Genomic DNA, 21,059 nt, shown 5'->3' with positions numbered 1-21,059 from the left:
GGAACAAGCAAATTGGAGAAACAACAAATTAAAGCAGTGGCTCTAGAGAAGGAACAATTGGCTGCCAACTGCCATGCCATCTTTGGATCCTCTTGTGATTTTACTCTCCTAGGATGGAGGGATGAAGAAGAAGCCGGAGCCCCACCTATAACAACTGCTCCTTTGTTACTCTCACACTGAGCAAAGCGTGCACAAAAGTTGCGACTGGACAGCTCAAACGATATTGTGAGCTGGTTGATGCCATAAACCAACTGTAAAACATTTGGTCACCATGCAGCTGATTGCTGGGCCTACTAGTGGAAAAGAATAGAACAGATCACAGGAATTTGACCAGGAATTCCAATTCCTGGGGAATTCAAATTGGACTATAGTTTTAATTCTGTTGTTTGGTTGCAAGCTGAATTGAATAGATGCAATTCAATTCTTGAACCTGTTTGGATATCTCTCTTTTGGAATTGTCTTTGGATATGTCTCTTTTGGCATTGTCTGGATCACTTGTAAACTATTTTACATACATACATATTAGTCAAATGTCAGGCTAAGCAACAAGTTCTGATAAAACTCTGCAAAATGCCAGCAGCATAAACATCATCTAGGTTTCCTTTATATGAACAAGCATAGGTACACTAGGAAAGAGCTAAGAACAACACATCAAGATGAAGACTTTAATCACCACATAATATCAAGGCAAAAGCCTCACAACTGCTACTAAAATCAAGCACATATGCAAACTACAAGTAGATGTTAAAAAAAAAGAAAAGAAAGGAAGACATTGTGCATGGAGATGCTGCATCTAGCATAAATCAAGCACATTTTATCGTATTAATACAGGTGGAAAAAATATGGAGCATGGACAAATTCCACTTGTATTGAACTCTGCGCATGACATAAGCTGAAACAATACGAGATTAATAATAAGTTGAAATGCATTTGCAAATATGAACTCTACCACAACAAAGGCAAACAATGTATGGTGTATCAAGACTAAACCAAGCAAGTACCAGAAGCAAAAAAAATGGTGTAATTTGATTCAAGATAAGTTATCCAGATCCAATGACAGATTCAATAAATGAAGGCTGAAGCAAGTACCATCAGCAAAGAAACTGGTGTATACTCTCCTTGCAAGTTCATGACTTCATCCTGTGGAGCCACTTGAGTGAGTTCTCAAGCTCACTATACGCCGTCACCTATGTGGAACTCTTGGTCTCAACCACATAATCAAACACCTCATAAGCATCCGCAACGCTCCCCGATCGACACAACGCTCTAACGAAGGTCGCATATGCTGGCGCCTCCATCTTCATCCCAGCCCCAATCATGGACTTGTACACCTAGATGGCCTTGTCCAGCTTCATGTTCTTGCACAGCCCCATTAGCAGCGTGTTGTAGGTCCACTCATTTGGCTGACACCCTTTGGCCTCCATCTGACCTCGAGCAGGGCGAGCGCGCCGAGCGCGTCACCCTTGACGCACATCCCGTTCATGAGCGAGGTGTAGGTGATGACATCCGGGAAGTGCCCTTCGGTGGCCATGGCGTTGAGGAAGGTCCTCGCCTTGGCGACCAACCCCGCGCGCGAGCCTGAAGATGAGCGTGATGTAGGTGACGAGGTCGGGCTCAACGCCATCGTTCTTCGTCTAGCGCAACGCCGCGAGGATGCCAGCGGGGTTAAAGATCGGTGGGGAGCACGGGATGAAGCGGCGAAGGAGGCAGAGCACGGGACGAGGCTGTAGAGGGGCTGGAGCACAGGACGAGGCACGGGCAACGGCGGAGACGAGCGGTGACAGATCTACGGGGAGCGGGTGGAGCACAAGCTCGTCTCACGGTGGATCGAGGGGGCAAATTTGGACGATTCCCAGGGGGAAGTCGCGGAATCGGGTTGTGGAGTCGATGAATTCTTTGATTTTGACAGTTAATTCATTCCTTCATAGTAATATGAACCAAACAATAGAAATGAATTAGGTACAATTCCAATTCCAGAATTCTGGGTCTAATTCCGAGAACCAAGCGCAACCTTATAGAAAATGCACCCATGTCCATCCCTTCAGCCTCGTCTCTGCCAATCTATGCCCCTCCTCAATCCGTCACCCAGGCCAAAGAAGAGCACAGGATCCGAACCCCAAAGTCCCTACCCATACCAGCAGGGAAGTCCACTTTTGAGAGAGCTACATAAATGCCAACAAATAAGCTCAATGTCGTTGTTAACAAAATCCTACTCGCTTAAAGGTCTATGAAGGAGCAACATCCAACTCCTCGCTAGGCTAGGTCAGGAAGTAAATCCGACACCAACCCCTCCAAATTCACTAGAGACGTCGTCGGCTCGGAACTAGAATCAACCACCACCAGCGAGCAAACTTACGACGCAAAAGGAAGATCTCCCAAGGGGATGGCAATAATCTTCAATCCATTTGAAAAATGGGTCTAGAGATACTATCCTTGCCTAAGAGATACTAACTAATGTTGTAAAGTTTATCATCATCTGGAGATACTTCAATAACACGAGATGGGACTTTACAACATTAGTTGTATATATCATTTGGCATTCTTGAAGTTTAATATCATAACAATCTTGTTATTACTCAAACAGTAGCCTCCAATAACTTGGTTGACTAAAAAATAACGCCACGCGCCATGAAAAAATCTAGGCAAGTTGGGAGTAGCAATGCTTGTTTGGTTTACGACTCTAGAGTGCCGAGACAAAATTTGGATGTGACCAAAATCAGGGTATAACCAAATTTTGGTAAATTAGTATATGTTTGGGTTGAAGCCATATCAAAACACGACGTTGTTAGTATGACATGTGGACTCTAAACAACAACAAATTTTAAACACAGTTAATATAGGTCTTCATTTATAAATTTAATTATATGAAGCAAGTTAATTCAAACGGATTAAGAATCGAACCACGATCTAGGAGATATGATCCTTTGATGGTTTTCATCTAACAATTAATGCAAAGCACCCACCCTCTCTCCTACTGCCACGTCAACATGGCAGGGCCATGGGCTGCCCAAGCAGCTTGGGCGCCCAAATCATGCCACATCTGTGAAGGAATGGGTTTAGCAGGCTAAAATTTTCTTAGGCTAGTCAAATTTTATCTTTAAAGTAAAGAGACATCAAATTTTCTAGACATGACTAAATTTTAGACTAACATCTAGTGTTTCCCAACAAACAGCCCCCAAATCTCTAAAAAACAGCTGGCAGTGAGGACAAGCTACCACAGTTGGCTGCCACCTAGGACCATGGAATTTTGCACATTTTGGACCATGGAATTTTCCATGGATGGTGAAGTGACGATAGCACATTTTAGAATTTTGTGTGCTAATCAATGTAGGATATCCTTGTACAGTGTGGACCTTTTGATAGTTCGATGATTATCATGAGAGGTTAGGTTTGTTCTTTTTGAAACAGGCACGAACTAGAGCAATTTAAGACATACCTTACAAATCGACATATTTTTCTTTTACAGGTAATTACTTCTTAATCCTATCTTTCTTCCACACCTTGCCGTCGAAATCTTGTATTTGGGGGGCTCACTTGACAAGTTCCATACGTGGTTGAAGCGCAAAGTTTTTGCCATTTCTCGTTATTGTTCACTAACATGTATAAAATTATTTGGAAAAATACTTTTATAATCTCATAACTTTATTAAATTTTATAAATATATTATAATAAAGAGAAAAAAATACAAAAAATCCCTCAAAAGTCACTTGGATTTTGATTTTCCCCCTTGTTGCAACCCCAAAAGTTTGACTTTGTTGTAAAAAAACCCCTCAAAAATTAAAAAAACTAAAAAAATCACAAAAAATTATAAAAAAACTAGAGAAAATTCTAAGACCTTCTGTGAATTTTTTTTTCAAAAATAATATCCTTTGCATCATATTTCATGGAGAGGAAGTTTGAGAAAAAAAGAAAAATGTGTAGCTCATTTATTAACTCATGTTATTTTAACTTTGTCATGTCTATCATTATTTTTCCTACACAAATAATTGTTTAATTAAACTAATAAAAGTGGTTTCACTAATTTTGGGGGTGTTATGGATTAGTTATGAATTAATCTATCTGCAACACATTTACTCAATCCTGCACGTTACAATAACTATTTAAAGATTTCATGTATTTTTAGAAGATAGAGTATCATATAAGAAGACTAAAAATATTGGTTTCATGATTTTTGGATTAGTAAATAATTAACTATGCATTTAACTTGAATTAATAAATGAGCTGCACGTTTTTTTTTCTTCCAAACTTCCTCTCCATGAAATATGGAGCAAAGGATATTATTTTTGAAAAAAATTCACAAAAGGTCTTATAATTGCCTCTAGTTTTTTTTAGAATTTTTTGTAATTTGTTTTAAAAAAATTAAATTTTTAGGGTGTTTTTGCAATAAAACCAAAACTTTAAGGTGTTTTTGCAATAAAACCAAAACTTTAAGGGGTTTTTGCAACAAAACAATTTTTAAGGGGAGAAAGTCAAAATCTAAGTGACTTTTGGAGGTTTTGCATTTTTCCCTAATAAAAAAGAGTGGTAAAAAACACACGTTGTGACCGTGTCAGGTTCAGAACGTGAGAATAGATGAAGTTGTAAAACTCAAAGAACAGGTATACATTAGAGCATATTAAAACTGAGGTCATTTACTGACCAGGTCATTTACAAGTTATTTAATCCCTTTGAACCCACGTGGTAGCAAAATTAATTACCAACTGTCCCACTAATCAGTCAGCACTCGCCCAGCAGCCCAGCCTAGACGAGGAGGCATGCGCTTTCCACCAAAAACAAATTTTGTAACACTCTACTCTATCATACGAAAAGATTCTTTTCTATATTAATACATATTTATTCTCTTATTTTTAACTTAACTATTAAATTATAAAATGAATAATATAGATGTAATCTTATAAGAGTCTTTGTAGACAGAATTTTAAAGATTTTGCTTCCTTTTTATCGCTCTTTTTTCCCTTAAAAACAAATTATATCTGATCCTTCAGAAGACTCTCCCTCTCAGCATGACACATATGCCCCTTCTTTACACGCACTCCCAACTATTAAATAAAAACATACAATATAAATCAGAATCTTTTTATACAGTTGCTATAGAATTTGTTTTTTCCCTCCCATCTCTCCCGTCTCCCTTGCATCATCCATCCATCCCCTGCTTTTCGTCCTTTGCATCCACCCTCACAGAGATCTTCTTATACAGTTACTATAGAATTTGTTTTTTCCCTCCCCTCTCTCCCGTCTCCTTTGCATCATCCATCCATCCCCTGCTTTTCGTCCTTTGCACCCACCCTCCCCTCTTCCCACTCTCAGGCACCCAGCAAGCAAGCACAAGGGTGAGAGAGAGAGGGAAGGTGCATTGCCACTTGCCAAGCTGGGGCGGGCACCCATGCTAGGAGTAGCGGTGTTGATGGCTGATTAGCGGTAGGCTAGTGGTGCAGGAGGTGAGGGTGGAGGAAAAGGTTTGGGAAGACAGGCAGGCAGACAAAAAGGGTAAATCAGGGGAGGAGGAGTAAAGGCGGAGGAGAGAGAGTGAGGGGAATCCAATCCAGTCCAGTCCAGTCCATTCCGTGCCAGGTTGGGACTTGGGAGCAGGGAAGTACTGCGCGCGAAGCAAAGCCAGAGCGACCAGAGCAGAGGTCCAGGCCGCCGATCGGATCCGGCCGGAGCCGCCGCGCGCATTCCGGAGTAGAGGAGAGGCTCCCCGCCCTCGCTCGGTGAGCCGCAGCTTTCCCCGCTCTTCTCTTATCGTTCCTGTGGCGCTTTCGGTTCCATGGCAAATGGTTTCTTGGAATTTCTTTTCCTTTTGCTTCGGCGCGTGTTATTGGGAATTTCCTGCTGCGCATTGCGCCGATTTAGGGTCGCATCTTTGGCTGTTCGTTTCTTGAGGATTTCTAATGGTAGGAGATGAATGCGACGCCTGTTGCGTCCCGATTCCGGCATAACCCACCTGCAGGTTGTTAAACCCCTCAAATCCACCGCGCCATTAATCTTGCTGATGGCCGTACGTGCGGAGTTAGCTGGAGGGTTTTACTCAAATTTTCCACTTGCCCTGGTACAGTTGTTCCCCACATTGCTCCTGCAGCTGCAGCTGCCGATGGCAATTGGCATTTGATGCATTACCTGAACTCCACACCCCTCCCTGAAGAGCAATCACCAATATGGTGGGTGCTAGTACAATGGTTAATGCTGGAACAAGAAGGTGAAAAAAAATAACGTAGGGGCAAATTCACATTCCACATTTGCATTTACAATCTTCATCGTGCGGCCTGTACCACAGTGAGGTAGGGGTCAGTGTCCAGTCTAGTTCCTTGTGGGCTACAGCCTTTTCATATGGTGACCCGAATATGTGGCGCCACAATTGCAGTGTGTTCTGAACAAGATTGATTTGGTTGGGGTGAATTGATGAACCTGTCTGGCTTGCGCGTCTGTCATCGTCTTATGGTCGTGATCCTGTTGACGCATGATATTCTCAGTATTTTATCGAGAATTGGTTAGTTGTCTGGGTTGATGGCGACCTGCTTTTTTTTAGTTCTTATGTTGGAAGCAACGTGCCATTTTGCTTATTTTAAGCATTTGAATAGCTCTCAAACTTAGCGCACTAATGGCATCTGATGGTTGGACTACTAGCGACAAAATAACCACACTTAGCACAGTGCTAGTCTGAACCACTGTAACACCCTACTTTACAACTCAGCCTATTTATATAAAAATAGGATAATTTGGCAGCATTTCCTCTATAGAGAGGTATAACTGACCAAAAGAGAAATCTCAGGCAGACAGAATCAGATATAACTAGCATATATAGAGTTCGCCACAACGCTACCAGCGTCGTACCACAACATAAACAAAAGCAAACGTCAGACCATCAGACACACCATTTGTATACACCGGTTGAGCTATCGACATCGTGATAAGTTAGTGTGTGCAGCTACCGAGATCCATCCCCAAAATGCACGTCAACATCTAAACATACCTGTAAAAAAAACACGGGTGAGATTCGAAAATCTCAGCAAGTGAAAGTTACTTTAACAAAAAGCTATTTAGCCACAGTTGAATGTGCTAACAATTCTAAATAGAAACTAGTAATGAAACAGACCGCCAACACTAGGAGAAACAATTATGACTAAGCAAGTCCAACGATAACATTAATCATTTAACATTCGGTTGGTATAAGCCTTCAGAGCCGCATATATATCTATATACAAGCTAATTAAAGGAAATAAGATTTGATGCAAATAACCCATTGAATTTCATAAGAAGACATAACCATGCATATGACATGCTCTCCTCACCCTTACCCCTCCTCGGGTAACGTAAGGGTGTGCACCGTACCCCTTCTCGGGTAACATACGGTACTGTACCGGTACAGTCGCGGCCAGAAGACGGCGACAAACTTCCAATGCATGAGATGAATATGTATGACGTGCTTCAAGCATACTATCATAACTCCCGGAATATGCTTGAGACTTTGAAATAAAACATTGCATTAAACAATAATGAACAACTGCATAATGGCATATCGCGCTTACTGCACTTCATAAATCCATCATCGAGTAAACTTCTGGAAACATAAACAACATAGTACTCAGCCCAGAGTCAATCATTCAGATTAGATAAATGCACTGTAATTAAAGAATGCATGCAACCCAATATTAGGTTAAAACATAGTCATACAATACATTCACTTGCCTTTACCGACGATGAAGCCGGGCGCTAGTCGTGACGTGAGGTCACACCACCTGAACAAACACACCATTAGCACAACGACGCCGCAACGACGAAATAAAAGAGGATGCACGCTAATACGCCAAAACCCAGCGTTCGACAACCGAAGGCTTCAAAGACATTTACCAACTAGCTTGCTAGACGCCGAGTAAGACCCCCCCTCTAGCTTCGACAAAGAGCGAAGAATAAGCCGCAACGTATGGCTAAACCTCGGCGGACACCGACTCCAAAAAGCCAAAAGCACCTAAACCAATTACCCAAAAAGAATAACATCCACGCCAACGGTACACCTATATTTCGGAAAACTAAACAGAAAACTGTATCACATGAAATGATACACTATTTCCAATTCAGAGTCGAGCCAAAAATTCTCACTAATTAGACTTTGCTCCGATGAACGAAAATAATACTTCGACTCGGATGTCGTATCTTTGAACCAATAATGATTATCAAAACGAATCAGACTATTGATCACATGAAATAATACGACACGAATTGCTTGATTTGATTTAATCCAACCACAAATGTCCAGAAAATTACCGAGAATTCGCCTTCGAAAGATTGACGATGAATCCGACGAAATTCCAAAATTTCCACCTTTTTCCTCTCTTTTTTTTCTTCTCTTTTCTTTTCTCTCTCTTCCTTCTTCCTTTCTTCTTCCTGGCTCCTTTGCTCAGCGCTAGCTGCTGCTTGCTCGGTTGACTGGTGCTGCTGGCCTGCTCTCCGGCCAGGCCACAGAGAGAGAGGGAGAGCGGCAGCCGGCGGCGGCGCACGGCAGCCAGCTCGGTGCGACGGCGAGCGGTGGCGCGACGCAGCGGCGCGCGCGTAGCAGCAGCAGCACGGCGAGCACGGCGCGGCGGCGGTGCTGTGCGGCGCAGTAGGAGGCAGCAGGGGCGCGGTGGCCGGCGGCGGGAGCTCGGCGGCGACCAGTGGCGCTGCGTCGGCAGGAGAGAGAGAGAGAGAGACGCGAGAGAGAGAAGCACGAGAGACTGCGAGCGCTGAAGAGTCTGGATGGATCGGGTTGAGGACCGATCCATCCAGTACTTATCTCTTTTTTTTATTTTTTATTTAAAAAAACGAACAGTCTAAATTTATTGAGCTCGCTACGGGTCTCAAAGTGCCCGGAACGGACATATGAATAGCAAAATGGGTTCATCTCGACGAGATGAACGCAACCGCGGTCTCCGATCGGCCATACGAGCAACAGATCAAAAAGTCAATATTTGGTCAACTCTCTCTCTCTTCTTTTTCTAAAAAAATTCAGTATTACATTCTCCCCCCCTTAAAGGAATTCGTCCCCGAATTCTGCCGCTTCCATGGCAACTAAGGAATGGAGGTAAAATATTTCAAAACTTATGACTCGCCAGTCTCAAAGAGCTCAGGGTACTCCTTATGCATTTGTTCTTCAAGTTCCCAAGTTGCTTCTCATTCTGATTGATTTGTCCAAAGGACTCTCACAAACTTGATAGTTCTTCTTCGCATGACTCGCTCTGAGGAATCCAGAATACGTACTAGGTGGCACTTTACGATCAGATCTTTTTCTATCGTGATTGATTCAATATCAATTTTATGCTCAGGGTCTCTCAGATATTTTCTTAGCATAGAAACATGGAAGACACTATGTACTCCACTCATTGAGTCTGGTAATTCAAGACGGTACGCCAAATTGCCTACTCGGGCTGATTAGAAATGGACCAATGTATCTTGGGTTAAGCTTCCCAGAGATACCAAAATGTACAACACTTTTGGTTGGCGACACTCTGAGAAGAGCATAGTCACCAACTGGAAATTCTATGTCTCGTCTCCGGATATCTGCATAGCTCTTCTGTCGACTTTGAGCAGCCAACAGATTTTGATGTATTTGGTGCACCTTTTCTGATGTTTGCTGAACCAAATTTGGACCAAGTAGTGATCTCTCTCCAACGGAATCCCAACACAAAGGGGAAACACACCTTCGACCATACAAGGCCTCAAAAGGAGTCATCCGAATACTTGCTTGATAGCTGTTATTATAAGCAAACTCTGCTAAAACTGGGATACAAAATTTGGAATCCCGATCTGAAATGATTGATTTTGGCACACCATGCAACCTCACTATTTCCCTGATATACAAGGGAGCCAACTCATGTGCCGAACTGGTTGTCTTCATTGGAATGAAAAGTGCGGATTTGGTAAGCCTACCCACGACAACCCAAAAAGCATCTCTGCCAGCAAAGCAAAAAGATATCCCCATTCGATCCAAGTCTGAATGTAAGCACATTATTACTTTAGGTACACCTGTTCTACTAAGGGCGTCAACTACCACATTAGCCTTTCCGAGATAATACTAAATTGTCAGATCATAGTCTTTGATTAATTCTAACCATCTTCGTTTGTCTCAAATTCGGATCTCTTTGAGTGAAAATGTACTTGAGACTCTTATGATCAGTGAAAATATCACATGACTCACCATACAGGTAATGCCTCCAACTCTTCAAGGCAAAAACCATTGCAGCCAATTCTAAATCATGAGTGGGATAATTCTGTTCATGAGTTTTCAATTATCTGGACGCATATGCAATTATTTGACCGCCTTGCATAAGCACACAGTCAAGTCCAATTCGAGAAGCATCAGTGTAAACTGTGAAACACTTACCACTCTCGGGCAAAGCCAAAATAGGAGCGTTCACCAACTTATTCTTTAATGTTTGTAACCTGATCTTACATTCATCAGTCCATACAAATGGAACACACTTCTCGGTAAGTCTAATCATAGGCTTTGCAATAAAATAAAAACCTTGTATAAAATGTCAGTAACGGCCAGCGAATCCAAGAAAACTCCAAATCTCTGTTACATTGGATGGACTTTACCATTTCGTTGCCTTCTCACTCTTAGAAGCGAAAACGAATCCAAGAACACACAACATTTCTGTTAATACTATACCAGCCAATTATGAGACACTCTCTTCGACTAGTTCTAATACCAAGGCATTAGTTGCCCAGAAACATCCTTTTTGGTGGATGCAATCACACCAAAAAAAAAAAAATTGTTTGGCTAACTCCACAAACTCGGGTCAAAAACCCGAATAAGAATATAAACCTTCTTCGCTTCAACTTCAACTCCTTCACAGGGAGGATCAATTAAAAACATTTATGGTTCAGGATTAAAGAAACATCAACACTTCACCTCTTCTACCAACATCACTAACTCCAAAAATACGAGTGTGGGTAGATCTACACAAAAGACAGTCACAACGTTAAGATATAAACTTCCAGTTGGTCATTCTCATCCTGATATATCACCAAGTCTAGAAGGGGTGATCAGGAGATTACAACCACTTGCCTAATTCAATCCTTCTAAACATCTAACGACTCGTCCTTCATGGTACAAGTTTAAACTTGCACTTTCCAACTTGAATACCAGAACACTTCCATCCAGAGGCAGTTGGACCAAAAGATAAATTGTGTTGACCGGTACATTCAGAAACATGCCAAACTGGCATACTAAAGAACTTCCCATCTTGCTCACATTCCCAGGACAGTCATACTATCGGTAACCACGCCACAACTTCTTTAAAGTAAAATTGCATGCAAAAACACATCCTCCTCAAATGTTGAAAAGACATCGGTTAATCTAACCGACAAGATGATCACTGCGGAATGCTCATGGGGAGGGTTGAAAATATGACTTCTGCAAACTCAACCCTATTAATCCAACTCCAATTTAATTATTTTATGAATTTAGTTTAGCAAGCACCATTTGCAACACCAATTTACCGTCAATGGGTTGAGCATACAATGCTTCTCTCCGAGTCCTTAGAAGGCATACTCTCTCCTGAACAGCAACAAAACTACAAAGATACACCCCAATGGTTCATCCTCTCTTACAACACTCCTTTAAACAGGGGAGCAACCCTTAGCTCCTAAACATAACTCTAACCTCAGCACTTAAATTCCGGAATGAATTCCACTTTACAACACTCTTCCCTTAAACCAGGGTTTGGATAGACTTACTCCCAATAAAGACAAACTTCCAACATGTAAACCCACTCAGGCATCTCTCAGTCAAATCTCCATCCTTAGAGAAAACTGAGTCACCAACAGAAATCCAAAGCTCTCACGTCAGAAATTAGTCAATTACTTCTTTAACTCCATTCACTCCACAAGAGCCAACAAGAAACGAAGTTCTAGAACGGATCACATTAAAAATCTGTCAATAAAACACCATGACAAGCCCTAACAACACCTTCGATTATTAGGCCAGGAAAAGTTCCGGCGACCTTAAGTTTCAACATTCACTTCAACGAGCAAAACTCACCAGGTTCAATTGATAATGCTCCCATGATGACAAACCAACTTAGCATCCTATCATGATGTTATAGGTTATAGACTATTCAGCAAACCCTTGGCAACGCCAAGGCTCCTACAACCCAAGTATATTCTTGGCTTCAAGCTTCAAAGCAAATGACAAGTTTAGCTAAGCGATATCAGAAACATAACATGATTCAACCAAAATCTCTACCTCAGCCCCGCAAGAGCCAACCTTAGGTATTCCAATCGTGAAACCTCACAAAACAGGTTTGAAACAACTGATGCATCCTTAAGGAATGTGTCACTCCATTAGCATCACTTCGATACAAATCGGTTGTTTCAACGCAATCGATAACTCCAACTCCCACAGCCAGTGGACTATTCCACAAAGGCTAACTTAACAAAAATAACTACCTCAAATAATTATTTTCAAACATGCATAGATATTCCAACTACAAAAGATTATTTTCAGATATTAAAGAAACTGACACATAAGGTATGTAAACATTTTAACTTAAACACGAGATGTTAACTAACCCTCAAAACATCAACAACTAGGGTACAAGTATAGCAAAAGATTAGAAAAAACTCCTAGAACCCTATTAGGATCCCACTATCAACATATCTTCACTCAATCGGCAAAAAGATCGTCCCGACTCCATGGGAAAAAGAAATCCTACACCATTCTAATGGTTAGGTTGAAAACATTATCACCTTATCTCTATGGTAAGGCACACATCGATCCATTTCTCCGACATTCCGAGAACGAATAGTTAGGGTCAACGACATGGGGGCCAGTCCATCTCGTACCCAAAACATTCGCTCTGTATGTGGATAGTTGGATCGCAAACCTAACTCTTGGTCAACCTCACCTGACAATACAGAAAAAGGCATCATGGGGGCCCTCCACTTAACCCATCTGCAGTGCCATACAACAGTTATGCTATTGATCCTCTGAAGCTTCTCAGGTTCTAATGACCAAGGTAACCATTTTAACGCCCTGACAATTTCACCATTCCAACAGAACTGACTCCAACAACTTAACAATATATATCAATGATAAAACACTAAAGAATATGTGGAGAATCAAACAAGTAACTTCAATAGTATTTATTTGAGATAGTGAACATAAGCGAACAAAGATAAACAAGATGTATGCAATGTAATGCATCCCATACCCATTCTATTTGTGCAAGTGTGTCAGGTTCATCATTCAATTACCTAGGACCTAAAGCCTAGGCTCTGATACCAAGCTGTAACACCCTACTTTACAACTCAGCCTATTTATATAAAAATAGGATAATTTGGCAGCATTTCCTCTATAGAGAGGTATAACTGACCAAAAGAGAAATCTCAGGCAGACAGAATCAGATATAACTAGCATATATAGAGTTCGCCACAACGCTACCAGCGTCGTACCACAACATAAACAAAAGCAAACGTCAGACCATCAGACACACCATTTGTATACACCGGTTGAGCTATCGACATCGTGATAAGTTAGTGTGTGCAGCTACCGAGATCCATCCCCAAAATGCACGTCAACATCTAAACATACCTGTAAAAAAAACACGGGTGAGATTCGAAAATCTCAGCAAGTGAAAGTTACTTTAACAAAAAGCTATTTAGCCACAGTTGAATGTGCTAACAATTCTAAATAGAAACTAGTAATGAAACAGACCGCCAACACTAGGAGAAACAATTATGACTAAGCAAGTCCAACGATAACATTAATCATTTAACATTCGGTTGGTATAAGCCTTCAGAGCCGCATATATATCTATATACAAGCTAATTAAAGGAAATAAGATTTGATGCAAATAACCCATTGAATTTCATAAGAAGACATAACCATGCATATGACATGCTCTCCTCACCCTTACCCCTCCTCGGGTAACGTAAGGGTGTGCACCGTACCCATTCTCGGGTAACATACGGTACTGTACCGGTACAGTCGCGGCCAGAAGACGGCGACAAACTTCCAATGCATGAGATGAATATGTATGACGTGCTTCAAGCATACTATCATAACTCCCGGAATATGCTTGAGACTTTGAAATAAAACATTGCATTAAACAATAATGAACAACTGCATAATGGCATATCGCGCTTACTGCACTTCATAAATCCATCATCGAGTAAACTTCTGGAAACATAAACAACATAGTACTCAGCCCAGAGTCAATCATTCAGATTAGATAAATACACTGTAATTAAAGAATGCATGCAACCCAATATTAGGTTAAAACATAGTCATACAATACATTCACTTGCCTTTACCGACGATGAAGCCGGGCGCTAGTCGTGACGTGAGGTCACACCACCTGAACAAACACACCATTAGCACAACGACGCCGCAACGACGAAATAAAAGAGGATGCACGCTAATACGCCAAAACCCAGCGTTCGACAACCGAAGGCTTCAAAGACATTTACCAACTAGCTTGCTAGACGCCGAGTAAGACCCCCCCTCTAGCTTCGACAAAGAGCGAAGAATAAGCCGCAACGTATGGCTAAACCTCGGCGGACACCGACTCCAAAAAGCCAAAAGCACCTAAACCAATTACCCAAAAAGAATAACATCCACGCCAACGGTACACCTATATTTCGGAAAACTAAATAGAAAACTGTATCACATGAAATGATACACTATTTCCAATTCAGAGTCGAGCCAAAAATTCTCACTAATTAGACTTTGCTCCGATGAACGAAAATAATACTTCGACTCGGATGTCGTATCTTCGAATCAATAATGATTATCAAAACGAATCAGACTATTGATCACATGAAATAATACGACACGAATTGCTTGATTTGATTTAATCCAACCACAAATGTCCAGAAAATTACCGAGAATTCGCCTTCGAAAGATTGACGATGAATCCGACGAAATTCCAAAATTTCCACCTTTTTCCTCTCTTTTTTTTCTCCTCCCTTTTTTTTCTTCTCTTTTCTTTTCTCTCTCTTCCTTCTTCCTTTCTTCTTCCTGGCTCCTTTGCTCAGCGCTAGCTGCTGCTTGCTCGGTTGACTGGTGCTGCTGGCCTGCTCTCCGGCCAGGCCACAGAGAGAGAGGGAGAGCGGCAGCCGGCGGCGGCGCACGGCAGCCAGCTCGGTGCGACGGCGAGCGGTGGCGCGACGCAGCGGCGCGCGCGTAGCAGCAGCAGCACGGCGAGCACGGCGCGGCGGCGGTGCTGTGCGGCGCAGTAGGAGGCAGCAGGGGCGCGGTGGCCGGCGGCGGGAGCTCGGCGGCGACCAGTGGCGCTGCGTCGGCAGGAGAGAGAGAGAGAGAGACGCGAGAGAGAGAAGCACGAGAGACTGCGAGCGCTGAAGAGTCTGGATGGATCGGGTTGAGGACCGATCCATCCAGTACTTATCTCTTTTTTTTTATTTTTTATTTAAAAAAACGAACAGTCTAAATTTATTGAGCTCGCTACGGGTCTCAAAGTGCCCGGAACGGACATATGAATAGCAAAATGGGTTCATCTCGACGAGATGAACGCAACCGCGGTCTCCGATCGGCCATACGAGCAACAGATCAAAAAGTCAATATTTGGTCAACTCTCTCTCTCTTCTTTTTCTAAAAAAATTCAGTATTACAACCACAGATGTCTGTCGTAGAAGCCTCATTGCCTGAAATTATGTTTACTTTGGCTTGTTTGTTGATTTTGTTGTATTTTCATGTCAGCTGCTCAGGGTGCTTTTCCTTCCTTTCTGTTTCCTTCAAAATTGGTTCCTTGATAGCTTACCTTCACTTACTTTTGGTTCTTCGGACATCCGAAACGGTATCCTTATCAATACATGATAAATTGGCATTTTCTTTTGTTTGGTTAGCTGATATATGTTCAACCTATTTGAACAGATACACACTAGGGATGGATCGACGAAGCTGGCCTTGGAAGAAGAAATCTTCTGATAAATCATCAAACACAGATGTGTTACAGAGTTCCAATCAAGCAGAACAGGTTTGTGCCGCTCTTTGCTTGCTTGTAATTTTGGTATGTTTGATATTGTCATTTATTGACTTTATGCCCCTTTTGTGAAAATTATTGTGTTCCTTATTTGGTTTATTTGTTTGAAGTCCTTTCTTATATCTGAAAAAGAATAATGAAGCATCATCACTTTGCATGATATCTTACAATCTTGGCATCGGTAATTAGTACCTTTACATGGCACAAATATTCTAATACCATTGTCTTCTCATGGCGGGAGACTCAATTGTGTTTGCTCAGATGTCCACCTAGTACTCAATTGTGATATTGTGCTTATGCTCTAACTTGACATGCCAAACTGAACACACTAGCGAATGAGCTCAAAGAAATGTACCTTTTTTATTTGAAGTGGTTGACTTTTGTTCTATACCACTGCAGACTTTTTGCGTATTTACATGCAATTTCTAAAGACTACATTTACTTCTTTGGTAGTACGGTAGTACCAAAGCATCACTGTGAGAAATTGGTAAAATTAACCATGAGATCTTCACCAGTCACTATAGCCTAAAATGTGCCTACAAATTTACTTACACCAACTTTTGAATAAGGTCATGTACTTTCTATGTACATTAAGGTCCTTATCTCATATGACGTGCTGTAGATTTGCATGATTTTGTTTTTGTTTTGGTGTTGGGTGTTGATTAGTTTCTTTTTTTGTTCTTCTTTTTCATTCTATTTTTTGGGTCAAGCCTGTTGTTACTCTCTTAGTAGCAACAGTGCATTTATTCATTGGTGCTAAGGCACATCATTGAATTAATTATTAATTGTTCATGATCATTAGATGCATACCTCCAAAGTTGATGTTTCAAAAAAGAAGATAGTGTGGAACTAAGGTGAATATTAGTAAACTTCTTGGTTCATCGTCCCCTTCTTGAATTACTCTTCTGTCTTTTGCAGGATGAAAAAGTTCCAAAATTTGTGCATATTTCATCAGAAAGATATGCACATCTTACTAAATCAGAAGAACAAGTCGGAACACTGAATGAAAAGATAAATGTCTTGAATGAAAAAGTATCTGCGACACAAAGTGAGATTGCCACCAAAGATGGTCTAGTAAAGCAGCATGCTAAAGTGGCTGAAGAAGCTGTATCAGGTGAAGCTTATTGCCATCATTCTTTACTTTCCTTGTTTTGATAAAGGAAAATTGTAGCCTATGATGTTTGATCTGTCAATGAATTTGGTATTGTGATCTCCAATTATCCATTGAACTCAACTAAATGGAAGTGTATGTGGTAGCATTCTGTTTGGATGGAAAATATGTTGTAGACATCTATGCCACCTTCAAGATTTTGGAATGAACATAGTTTATCCACGAATTCATTAAACTGATACTTTTTCATAATGTCAGGTTGGGAGCAAGCTGAAGCAGAGGCCTTGGCACTGAAACTTCAACTGGAAAGTGTTACATTGTCCAAGTTAGCAGCTGAGGAAAGATCTTCTCATCTGGATGGTGCTCTAAAAGAATGCATGAAGCAGGTGAGGATAGTGAAGGAAGAAAGTGAGCAAAAGCTGCATGATGTTGTGTTTGCAAAGACCAAACAGTGGGAGAGGATAAAAGCTGAACTAGAAGAAAAATTAGCTGAGTTTGAACAGGAGCTGATTCGAGCAGGTGCTGAGAATGATGCGCTATCAAGGTCTCTTGAAGAACGAACAAACTTGCTGATGAAAGTTGATGAGGAAAAAGCTCAAGCAGAAGCCCAGATCGAAGTGTTGAAGAGCACTATCCAGTCGGGTGGAAAGGAGATAAACTCTTTAAAGTATGAACTACATGTTGTCTCCAAAGAGCTTGACATTCGCAATGAAGAGAAGAACATAAGTGTGCGTTCAGCTGATGTAGCAACCAAACAACACATGGAGGATGTCAAGAAAATATCAAAACTGGAAGCAGAATGCCAAAGATTGCGTGGCCTTGTTGGGAAAAAGTTACCTGGGCCTGCTGCATTAGCTCAAATGAAGATGGAAGTGGATAGCTGGGGCAGAGATCAGGGGGATAACAGATTGCGGCGTTCCCCTTCGAGGAGTTCTACCTTCCAATATCCTGCGTCCCCATCTCCTGGTTATGCTATTGAAAACCTGCAAAACACGCAAAAAAAGAATGAATATTTGACTGCACGTCTATTGTCGATGGAAGAAGAAACCAAGATGTTAAAAGAGGCATTCTCAAAGTGTAATAACGAGCTACAGGCATCAAAAAATGTGGGTGCTAAGACAGCAGCCAAGCTCCGCAGTATGGAACTTCACATGTTGAATGCTAACCTGTATAAGAGTCCAACAAATTCATGCATCGATACCTCCTTTGATGGTGCATCAAGTCAGAAAGGAAGCAAGCCACCAAGTTTGACTTCCATGTCTGAAGATGGTGTTGATGATGCAAAAAGTTATGAGGAGTCTTGGGTCAACACTTTGATGTCTGAGCTCTTAAACTTCACGAAAGATAAAGCAGGTAGGCACAATTTGACAGAAAACTCAAATCAAATGGGCCTGATGGATGACTTCCTAGAGATGGAGAGATTGGCATGTTTGCCTTCTGAAGCTGAAGGATGTGGCAACATTGTCGACAAGAAAAAGGTTGGTAAAGTTGAGGCGACTCTCTCCAATGTCACTACAAATGAGAGCGACAAAAATTCATTGCCAGCTCCACAGTCAGTGGGTTATCCATCTAGCAGCGTGCATCTGACTGATAACTCTCAGTTTTACAAACTGCACTCGATAATTTCTACCTTGTTGAGCTCTCAATCACCTCAGAACAATGTTGTGAAGGTACTGGATGGTATCAGGAATATCCTAAGGGATATTGAAGAAGAGGCAGAATCTGTGAATGTAAACAAAAGTGAACATAATGACATAGTTGAAGTTGCTATCAATCAATGTTCAACGAAACAAGAAAAACCCTTGGTGCCTATGGATCATAGGCTGAAAAATGCCATTTTGAAGATACATGAGTTTGTCGAGTCACTTATGAGACAAGCAACTGAGTTCCATAATGCAGCATGTCAGAAGATACAACAGTTCTCCAGTTTAGTTGATAAAGCTCTATCTGATGGCAATGGTTTAAATGAGATTGTGATTACATTATCTGAAATCTTACTGGAAAGTGGTGATGTTAAACTGACGTTGTTGAAACAAAGTGTTAATGAGGCTGAAAGCAGTAATGTAGATTGTGTTGATAAAGTGACTCTATTGGAAAACGAGGTGCATCATGATCCATCACAAGATAGTGTCTCTGGTGTTTGTTCACTAATGCTTCATTCATCTTCAGATCCTGATTTTGAGGGTCTGAGTCCTGGTGATGCATTTGATGTTAAAACTGAAGTGCGGGTATGCGCGCCAGAGGAATATGAAAAACTGAAATTGGAAAAGAGAAATTTGGAGATGGAACTAATGATGTGCAATGAAATGATTCAAAGTACAAATCTCAAGTTTAGCGAGATGGAGAAAAACCTTGAAGACCTTACATCGAAGTTGGCTGCCTTTGAGAAATCAAATAGCTTGGCTGAGACGCAGTTAAAATGTATGGCTGAATCATACAAAACACTTGAATCACAGAAGGTGAAACTGGAAGAAGAAATAAGAGTTTTACAGACAAAGATAGATACTTTATCTTCTGAACTTGCTGAAGAAAGGCAAAGCCATCAGGAGGACATAGCCAAGTATAGAGATCTTGAGGAGAAGATGGAAAGGTGAATTTTCTGTGCTTTAAAAAAAACTCGACCAACCTAGGAGGAACTAGGTGTCATTATAAAAAATAAGAAATAGACACCTAAATTTGCATCGAAGATGAGTCGAACCTGGGTGGTCTAGGTGTATATCTACACCCTCAACCAACTGAGCTAGGCTCAGTTCCTTAATTTTCTGTGCTTTAGATCTTTTGGATCATAGCAATCTTGTTTCCTGAATCCATCTTTATTATAATTGGTAATTTCTCTCCTAAACTTTTCTTCATGTTATGAAGGTATGAGAACGAGAAGAATTCCATATGTGTAGATGAGGATTCAGATATCAAATCGAAGCAGGTACATCAATGAGTCCCAAACCTTAATTTTATTCCCTTCATTGAACAATTCATTTATACTGTTAGATGCCACTGTGTTATTTGTTTATGCCCAGATTGCATTAATTATTCCCTTTCTTCAGCTGGACCAAACACATGGTGTACTCTGCATTTATCTGAATTGGTGTTTGTAACCATGAAACTACTGCATGTTTTTCTGCTAATGTTAGATGTTCAATATCTTTCATTAAATTAATGACAGGAGAAAGAGCTAGCTGCAGCAGCAGAGAAACTTGCAGAATGCCAGGAGACGATATTACTTCTTGGGCAGCAGCTTCAAACTCTGCGCCCTCCTTCTCCAGCAGAATCATTGGGTTCTGCACTAAACAGACAGCGGGTGGGTCAATTTCCGGAAGATCCAGCAGGACCAGCTCAAGGCATACATTCTAAGAAGCCATCAGGTCGATTTGATGCCAATTATGCATTCTCAAGTGAGCCGGGAACAGGAAATGTGTCTCCCCTAAATGGATACAACACACACAAAAGCCCCTCCAATGTAGCTGGGACCCCTTACTTCACTTCACCTAGCAGTTCTAAGCGTCCAAAGCACAGATCAAGATCTTCATCTTCCTCGTTTTCTAACCAGCTACCAGAGAAACAGAGTCGAGGTTTCAGTCGGTTATTCTCAAAAGGGAAGAGCGAACGCTAGCTGCCTCATTGTACACATATTTTTGGTTTATTTTCCTGTCATGGTGAACGTGCGGATGATACCTGGGTTTACAGATTTGTTTTGCTCGCGGATGAGTTGCACACTTATATCCATATTCATTGTGATAGTTTTAGCCAGTAGCTTGCCTACAGTTTTTCGGGTTGGTGTTTTCTTATACCTCAGTAGAACCTCACTGTACATTTGCTTACAAGAGTGAAGATTGAAGATGTGGTTTCTTGTGGGTTAGATTTTCCTTGTGGAGGATGAATTAACCTGTGTATTGTGGCATACTTAAGTTTGATGTACAGTTAACCTGCATATGTAATGTGTTTGAATAATTATTATCCAGCCTTCTCGG

The 21,059-nt window shown here is 41.3% G+C and overlaps 1 protein-coding gene, 1 long non-coding RNA gene and 1 pseudogene across 3 annotated transcripts; 1 reads left to right on the top strand and 2 right to left on the bottom strand.

The window, feature by feature from the left end:
• Window positions 1-1,127: 1,127 nt before the first annotated feature.
• Window positions 1,128-6,255, bottom strand: LOC133907213 (pentatricopeptide repeat-containing protein At2g17670-like; annotated as a pseudogene).
• Window positions 5,138-21,059, top strand: LOC133907378 (filament-like plant protein 4). Of its 2 annotated transcripts, none has more exons than XM_062349411.1 (6): window positions 5,138-5,711; window positions 15,872-15,974; window positions 16,899-17,094; window positions 17,350-19,681; window positions 19,954-20,014; window positions 20,255-21,059. In XM_062349411.1, exons 2-6 carry the CDS (start codon window positions 15,885-15,887, stop codon window positions 20,699-20,701), a joined length of 3,126 nt encoding a protein of 1,041 aa, XP_062205395.1. In that variant the 5' UTR covers window positions 5,138-5,711; window positions 15,872-15,884; the 3' UTR covers window positions 20,702-21,059. The 2 variants fall into 2 exon arrangements, with proteins under 2 accessions (XP_062205395.1, XP_062205396.1); XM_062349412.1 differs by lacking the exon at window positions 5,138-5,711 and adding an exon at window positions 6,385-6,487.
• On the bottom strand, window positions 7,122-14,277 carry LOC133907379 (uncharacterized). Its single transcript, XR_009907958.1, has 2 exons — window positions 8,263-14,277; window positions 7,122-7,736 (listed from the first exon to the last, which is right to left on the bottom strand). It is a non-coding gene; the product is annotated as an uncharacterized LOC133907379 (long non-coding RNA).

This window comes from Phragmites australis, chromosome 24, assembly GCF_958298935.1.
Source record: "Phragmites australis chromosome 24, lpPhrAust1.1, whole genome shotgun sequence".
In the NCBI taxonomy this organism is placed as follows: domain Eukaryota; kingdom Viridiplantae; phylum Streptophyta; class Magnoliopsida; order Poales; family Poaceae; genus Phragmites; species Phragmites australis.
Note: the sequence above shows the minus strand (reverse complement) of the source record. Positions and strands in the feature narration are given on the sequence as shown.

What these genes read in the sequence shown, in the direction of transcription:
- LOC133907378 (XM_062349411.1), top strand. Translation starts at nt 15,885, where the DNA reads ATGGATCGACGAAGCTGGCCTTGGAAGAAGAAATCTTCTGATAAATCA. An exon ending in CTTGAGGAGAAGATGGAAAG is followed by an intron (nt 19,682 to 19,953) that starts GTGAATTTTCTG and finishes CATGTTATGAAG; the next exon opens with GTATGAGAACGAGAAGAATT. An exon ending in CAGATATCAAATCGAAGCAG is followed by an intron (nt 20,015 to 20,254) that starts GTACATCAATGA and finishes AATTAATGACAG; the next exon opens with GAGAAAGAGCTAGCTGCAGC.